Below are 8172 nucleotides of genomic sequence, written 5' to 3'. Positions count from 1 at the left end.
ACGTATTCTATGGAATGACTTGTTTTAATTCAAGTTTTAGGTGTGGAAGACCTAGTAGAGAAGGCACAGAAGTGGTGCTGGGCAACTCTACTGGCTTTTATGGACTTTAGTATGGGTTTTCAAGGCTGGGGAGAAGTTCCTTGGGTGTTGCAAACTCCAAAGGACTGTTGCTTCACCTGAGGAGGGCAGTGACTCGACTGCCAATGGTGACTTTGCGGGGGACAGCTCATCTTAACTGAGCCTGGAGAGAGCTTGCAGTGAAGTCCAGAAGGATGCTCACCTGCCTCCTCTTCCTCCTCTCTGTGCATCTTATGCTCATGGCCAAGGGCATCCTTGAAGCATGTCGAAAAAGTTAGGAGTTCACTCCCTCCAATCCCATGGCAAGGATCTGGTGTGGTTGCTGTAGTGGGTAGTGGCTCCTTTGAGAGGAACAAGAATTAACTTCAAGGACCAAGCATTTCCTGAGGGATATCTTAAATTGGGAGATGTGCAAGGAGAGTGGGGAGAAGAGAAGCTGTGCAGCAGCCAAACTGGGGGAGGAGAGAGGAAAAAAACAGATGGGAGGGGGAGGCAAAAGAGGGGTGGGAAGCAGTGCACATACATCAGTGACCAGAAGTGACAAACTGCTCTTGGATTAGATGATTTTAAATGCACAAACCTTTTCCTGATATTGCTATTCTGCATAGCTGCTGGCAGACTGAGGGCTTTGCTCCTTAATTAGTAAGGGCTGGGGCTGCTAATTGGCAGCACTAGTCTGAGTCATGGGCTCAGCCTGGGCTGCAGCTCCGGAGCAGCAGGACCCACTGCTGCTGCTGGGTGCTCAGCTCTGAGCTGTGCTCCTGCAGAGGCTTCCTAGGCTCAGTGGGCTACCCTGTGGGGAGCACAGGACCTTCCCAGGTGCTATCCAGTCCCTTCTGGCTCTGCAGCATGTCATCTTGGTGCCTTACAAGCAGACTTTTGTTTCTGTTGCCCCTGGTGGTGTTGTCTGTATTGTCCCTTGTCCCAGCATCTCTGTGCTGGCTGCTGCAGGCTAAGCTGTTCTTCCTTCTGTCTCCCTCCTTACCTGTGGCCTCCTGGGCTGCCTCCTCACTGCCAGCAGTTGGCCCCAGTTTTGCTGATCAGTTACAACCCAGGGACTGGCTGTATGACTTCATTTCAGCCTGACATCAGAAAAACAGCGAGGTTGCATTCCTTCCCATAAGGGTCTAGGGTGTCAGGGACTCCCCCTCCCCACCAATCTTGAATCCATTAGCTAAGTCTCTTTATATCTGTCCTATCACTTATTCATGATCATCTGGATCAATCTGTTGAAAAGTGCATTTATTGAAACCTGATCCTGGCTTTGTCTGGATTGCAAGGGCCTTTCTAGCCCAAGCTCTGCTGCGTGGTTCACAACCACAAAGCCCGTTGAGGCTGGGAAGAGAGCTGGCTCTGTGCAATGCTGCTTCCAAGCCTAGGAGCATATGGATCCGTCACTGGGAAAAGCACAAGGCTGGCATGCCTAATACCCATTGAACAGCCTCCGTAAGCCAGGAGGACAAAGGTATGTATATGCACAGTATTGATAGCTGGAAAAACTTATAGCAGCAACAGCAATTTTTGACTTGGACTGACAGTGCAGGTGGGTCCGTTTTTTGAGACATCCCTGCCCCTTGAAGAATGACTGCAGCAGTGATTTGGGATAGTTACCCAAACCAAGGCACTGCAAGAGCCTCTCGTAGTATTGTGTTCACAGGTTGGTCTGGAGACTGAGTGTGCCATGTTCATTCACAGAGAAAACATCACCAAAACTCTCCCATAGTGAAAACAGAGTGGGCATCTTTACAGTACTTTCCAACCAAAAGCACTTTTCCTCTCTGAATAACTCCTGGACAGTTGATGCACCCATCATGGTGTAGCCCTTGTAGAGCACGCCACTCCTGAAAGTTGTGCAGGTTTGCGCAAAAGGAGGAATGGGGCATGTGAGAGCTGGCAGAGAGAGGTAGCACTGCTACCCATTTCCTAAAATCCTGTGCAGCTGGGGCAGCTCATTCATGCTTCCATATAAGAAGCAGCAGTTCCCAGAAGAGAGAGGACAGGGAGTGTGAAAATGTATTTGATGACTGAAGTGTGGTACAGTTGCAGAGCAGTGGCTTGCTCATGTCAGTCCCCGAATGTGTCTCCTGCTGGGCTGGGAGGTTGTGGAGAGGCAAAGGCACCTGCAGCTACAGAGTTCTGTGTCTTGTCCTCTGGAGTGTACTTTGCCTTCGCTAGCTGGATAGCTGACGAGGAGAGTGCACCCACGCTCTGCTTTGAGGGTGCTTTGCTTCTGCAGTAAGGGTGGTGCACTGCTTGTTTGCCTCTACACCCATTCCCTGGAGTACAGCGTACAATACCTGTCCTTGCCGACACAGCGTACGGCACCTGCTGAGATGCAGATACAGATGTGTGAATGCAAAGGAGAGCTCATGGTATCAGGTGCTCTAAAAAAGGCACAGAAGGCCAGAGAAGTCTGTGGCTTCAATTGATTTCTTGCTATCATGGATACCAGGAAATGTTACTTATTTCCAAGTCTAGGACGCCAAAGCACCAGGTGTTATGTGAACAGAGAACATCATCATCTTAGAGTTCACTGTCCACTGTGGGAGACACCATGGTGTGCGAGTGATGAAACAGCGTTCTCGGTATGCAAGCAACCTTATTTTCTAAATTATAACCCCATGTTATGGGATCAGTTTTCAGTATTGTGCTTTGCTATGCGCTTTGTGGCAAGGCCAGTTCATGGATGGATTGTCACTGAGGCCATCGGAATGAGGATGCTGGTCTCTGAGAGTTCATTTAACATCTGAGTGACCTACCCTTGATACAGGAACTGATACATTACTACTTTATTCTTCCTTTCAGTAGCTGCAGTTGTTGCTCCACTTAAAACAACCAAACAAAAAACCCAACCAAACAAGAACAACCAAAAAACCCAGAAAAAGCCCCACACCTCTCCAAAAACCAACCAACCAACCCAAAAACTACCCCCCAAAAAAGACCCAAAAAGCCCCACAAAAAACCCACAGCTCCCCTAATAAAACCCTAGTTTAAAAGAAGAATTGGGAAGGGATGAGCTATTCTCATTATAGAAGGAGCTTGATTTAACTGTATCATCAGTATTCAGCCAGCTTTATTCAATGGAAAGCAGTTACACAAAATCATCGCTCTGCTGTTCCTTAGCTGTCTTTTGATCGAATCAATGATTGCCTGTTGCTTCATTTTGTCAAACTTTTTTGTCTCTGGGTGCACGTGAGCACTTCTGTATCCCAGTTTGAAAACTGAAGGGTTTTTTTGATTCTTGCAGCTGGAGAGCAGGGCTTGTACCATCGTCTGTGGTGCCTGTGGGGACCCGCGAGAGCTGGTGGTCACTGCTCTGCAGTGCTGGGCCGTACTCTGCTGCCCTTGCTTCTCCCGTGGAAGTTCAGCCTTGCTGCCTGGCAGTTATTGGGAGTTTTCTGCTCAATTTAATCCTTTTGACTGATCAATGAAATGTGTGGTGTTGGGGGAGAGGGGAGTGCTGCGAGGGCAGTCTCTTTGGTGTCACCATCTGCTTCTGTATTTAGTCAAGGCTCCTTGGGGAATTTCATGTTTAGAAAAAAGGGCTGATGGAAGGAGATGCACTAAAACAAACTCAGCCTTTCAGGAAATGAAGGCTATGCTGGGCAGAAGTTACAATAATTATTTGCTCTGTGGTTCCTATTCCGGCTATCTCAGCATCGTGTTCCTTTTGGAAACAACATAAATGGGTGCAGTTATTCCACTGGGCAGAAGCATTTGCTGTTGTATAAACAGCCACAACATCAAAGTAGACTGAAGTACTTACTTCTGGGCAGCTGAAATGCCACATTGCCTGGGAGTCTCATCATGTTGCCTTCTACTCCTTAGCAGCGCGCAGAAGGATCTGCCATAAATCCATAGGAAATTATGAAATATTTTACAAAATAACTAAGTCTCCTTTTGGGAGTGTTTTTTACTACTTTTTCACATGGTCTTCTGCTGGGAAGGGTGACTGAGTCAGTCTGGACTTTCTGATAATTTCTGAGTATGGAAGATACCAAAGGGATCTCATTGTCCATCCCTTTTTCCCTCTAAATAGTACCTAATAAGTAACAGTGTTCATGCCCGTGGAGTGTCTCTTGTGTGTCAGGTTATCAACTGCTTCTATCTCCAAATCAATTCCTGAGCTCAGGGAATGGAAAGCGTGTGCAACCCGGACCCCGCGGGCCTGCAGGGACAGAGCACGCAGGGTTCTGTGAGCACGGCACACTCCTAATGCTGGGGGTGTGCACCTGTGTGTGTGCCGTGGCACTGGTGTGCAGGGTGCCTGGCAGGGTGCAGGCCTGGCTCCTGATTAAACTGCATTTGCCTGCAGGCGCCGATCTTTGTGCTCCTGGGTTACCGGTGTCTGAAGGCATTGAAATGCATTCTTGGGAATGAGAGTTTACAAGAAGGGTATCAGAAAAGGTTTTCTTTCATCCCACTGTTGGGAACTCCAGACACAACTTTGCTGTTGGTTACTATCCCTGTGATGATAGTAGGAGTGTTTGGTGAAATAGCATAAAGATCTCTTGCTACCACACGTTGCTGTTCGTATGTTTGTGTGGAGTCATCAGAACGTGATTTGGGAAATGGATGATTTCTCAACAGCAATGTCTTGCCCAAATGCCTTAGGACACTTTGTCTCGAGCATCAAGAGTTTCATAAAATGTAAGAGGATGTGATGAAGACCTCAAATATAGATTCTCAAAATCTGTGTTCAATGCATTGCTTACAAGCTCTGTGGAATCTTGAAACTTGAATCTGCAATGTAAGGAAATGTTCATTTCTGTTGCTTACTGGCCATGGGGGTGATGTTTGGACACCATCCTTGGGTTTAGGTACTGACCAGATGCACTGGTGCTTTTCATTCACTTTGTGAAGGGAAATGGATCTGCCTGTTATGGAAACTCTAAAACAGAACACAAAAGAGCAGCAAAAGTACAATTATGTAAGCTTTTAGAAATGTCATTAAAACCAGTTCCTGTATTGCAAGGACCGGAGGTTGGCCAATAGACATAACTTTTACAGTAGGGAAAATCCAGGGTACTAGAGTGTTTAAAGTGACTAAAGTAGTTTAAAAAAAACCCACCTAAACTAAGATAAATCATTAAAAATAGAATTAATGTTCCACTTTCAGGATAACGCAATATAGAAATATTGTTGCATCTCTTAGTAAGCCTATAAGTAAACATAGTAAGCCTACAAGCAAAGAGCTAATGGTGCTCATGGGTTTAAGAGGATAGGAAGGGCTTTTACAATCAATAACTTAGGGGCAGAAAACAAATTAGGAAGAAAGTAGGTCTGTGAATCGATGAAAAGCAGGATGGCCTTAACGTTACTCAACAGTTCAGCACTTTGGCTTTTTCTTGATACTTATCTAAGCAGAGTCTATGTGATTTCTATGGAAAGTAATGGAACAGATTAGGTTATAAGAACTGAAATGCAGTGTGACGTTATGCCTAATTCTGCATAATTACAGGTTATGCTCACCCTGATTTGCCTTCATGCTCCTGCTCTTCTCTTGTACCAGGTCCCACAGTCAGGCAGGGCAGAAGAGGCCAGTCCAGCAAACTGACTTGCCCTGCACTTTTTTAGTGATGAGCTATGAGATCTGCTTGCCTTGCAGATCCTTGCGTATGTGTTACCAGAGGTCTGCCTTTGTGCTCAGGGTTGTCTTGAGAGACACCAAACAATGTAAGCTCTTGTAGCATGTGTGAAATTATATATACATTAGGGCTATCATATCATATACATATATACACACACACACACACCAGTGAAGCACTCAAGTCATGTCATTTACCCAAGGAAACTCTTGCAAGGGTGGCAAAAAAGCTCTGTGAAGTCTACTTAGCTGCTGCCGATGATTTCTGGAAGCATTCTGACTGACAATGAGGTGTGGGTGTGTGAAATTGTAAACATACTTTATTTACATTTTGTATTATTATTATTATAGCATGACTTTTAATGCCCAGCTGTTCGAAGTTTGAAAATATTTAGACTGTTGAACCCACTACTCTGTGTGTTTGTATGTTTCCATGACTCTTTCTATAAAAACCTGACGTTTCCTTACATTGGTTTCCGCACGACGCTAAGTAAAACTGCTTTTTCTTCCTCTCATGTTACATTAAAAAATCAAAACCAGCCTCTCTGAAAACGTAAGTAGGAGTTGCTTAAAAGTTTTAAGCAGCTGTAGCTTGGAAATAGCCTCTGAACACTGTAGCTTCCTCCAGCTTTCCTTGGGTGCTTGCACCCCATGTGCAGATCTTGCAGGCTCCATTTCTTTCTAATGGGAAGTCTTTCGGTTTTTGCAGGGTGCCAGGGTGTGGCTGCGGGAGCAGGACCAGCTGCAGCCATGCACTGTTGGCTTGTGTGCCGATGGAAGTGTGCTCTTCACCTCGGATTATGGCACAGTAAGTGAAGTTTGCATGAGGCTGTAGCCCACGCCGAGTTTCAAGATGGACTTCTTGGCTTTGCGTGACCATGCTAAAAGGAAGTGTATCACTTGAAATGCTGCAATGCTCTCTGAAAAGTGACCCTGCTCTGTTACAAACCATGCCAAAGGTCTAGGGTTAAAGAGAGAAGATTGTTCTCTTTCCTGTTCATTTGTCTGCCCACCTCACTTCGCTTGCTTTTTTCTTGTGCCATCTTTGAAGGAGTTGCGTTAACAGCCTAGCAAAGCCATTGTGTTGGTGAAATGCTCCTAGGAAGGAGGCAGCTCCACCAACTGAGCCGCCCGTTCTGCCAGGATGTGCTTCTTGCAAGCCATGCTGATGTAAGGGCTGTTGTGTTCACCACCGTCTTGCTTCAGCAGCTTTGCCATCAGCCCTTTGGGTCAGGGGCCCATGGAAGTGAGCTCCCTGTGTCAGTCAGCAGTGTTAAGTGCAGCAGCTGAGCACCTCTGAGAGCAGAACTTGCTGTCAGCAATAGGGAACAAACCTCTCCTGCCCTGTTTCCAGCCCTGTGCTCCTTGTGGTTCCCTGGCATGCCTGCTGCAGTGCTCTGGAGTCCTGTTGGTGGGGAGGGACCTCTGGGGATCATCCAAGTCCTCAGAGAGTCAGCTCGGCTTGCTAAGCCTGGGAAAAGTATTCACTGCCTTCAGTGGGGTTCTTAGTGAGTCAAAGTGGTGCCTGGGCTGGGAGGGGAATGAGGAAATGGGCAGGACTGTGCCCTCCAGCAGTGAGCAATTAGATCTGCTCAGCTGTTCAGGTGAGCAGTGCTCTGCAGGCAGCTGCTTTGTTACAGAAAATTGGACAGATTTTTTATCAGCCTCTTACCTGGCAAACAAAGGAGGGGGGGCAGGGGAAAAAGGGATTTAGGACTCCAGCCTGTGGAGAGTCAGTGGCAGACTGTCACATTTTTCAGTCTTGCTTTGAAAAGGCTAGATTTTAAATTATCATTAATTTTTAAAGAGTCTGATTTGCTTCTCAGAGACAGAAACTCACCTAGCAGACGCATAAGTCTTCCATCTGGTTACTCTAGTCTCTCAAATCCTTTCTTGAGGAGCTGCCTCATTTTGAGAGTGCTGGATAGCACTGACTCATTTTAAAGATCACAGAGGCATTCATCACAGGTAGTGCAGCAGCCTGTGGAGGACCAACAAATGGTGAGTACTTCTGTGACTCTCCTGGACATGCTTCTGTCTTTCCTGATATGATGCAGTGGCATTGGAAAATCCTCAAAATCAACCTGGCACCTCTGAAAGGACACCAGAAATCCCTTCACAGAGCCAGTTGAGTGGATGCACCCACTGCCAGCTTGTGTCCGTGCTAGAAAATGTGCACAGGGTAATGCTGGGTGGAGTCACAGGTCTAAAAAAGCTGGGTTTGGGTTTTTTAATTCCATTAATGATGAAACCATTAGGCTGAAGGGGCATGTGCTTTATGGCTTATGCAGAAAAAGCACGTGGGGATCATTAAAGGGTTTGCTTTATTCAGTGCCCTCCCCAATAGCTGTCCTGTGTGTTTCCATCACCTGCTGCCTTCATTGCTTGATAACTGTAGTGTAGAAGGGACTGGCTGTCTTACCCCAGGTGAAAGCTCAGATGAAAACATCTTCACTTTACTTTGGGTTGGATGGGCCAATTGATCCCTCTGATTTTAGGATCCCTAA

At 46.5% G+C, this 8172-nt stretch overlaps 1 protein-coding gene across 1 annotated transcript in view; it reads left to right on the top strand.

Moving 5' to 3' along the window:
* Positions 1 to 6374: 6374 nt before the first annotated feature.
* LOC104540240 (unconventional myosin-X-like) overlaps positions 6375 to 8172 on the top strand; it is a gene marked incomplete at both ends in the record, with an annotated part of 47647 nt that continues 45849 nt past the window's right edge. The window contains 1 exon segment of the mRNA XM_010183994.1: positions 6375 to 6473. Within this exon segment, the coding sequence (XP_010182296.1) occupies positions 6375 to 6473 (99 nt within the window).

Source organism: Mesitornis unicolor, unplaced genomic scaffold (assembly GCF_000695765.1).
Source record: "Mesitornis unicolor isolate BGI_N332 unplaced genomic scaffold, ASM69576v1 scaffold48574, whole genome shotgun sequence".
NCBI classification, from domain to species: domain Eukaryota; kingdom Metazoa; phylum Chordata; class Aves; order Mesitornithiformes; family Mesitornithidae; genus Mesitornis; species Mesitornis unicolor.
The sequence above is the reverse complement of the archived record's forward strand: the minus strand, read 5'-3'. Positions and strand labels throughout refer to the sequence as shown.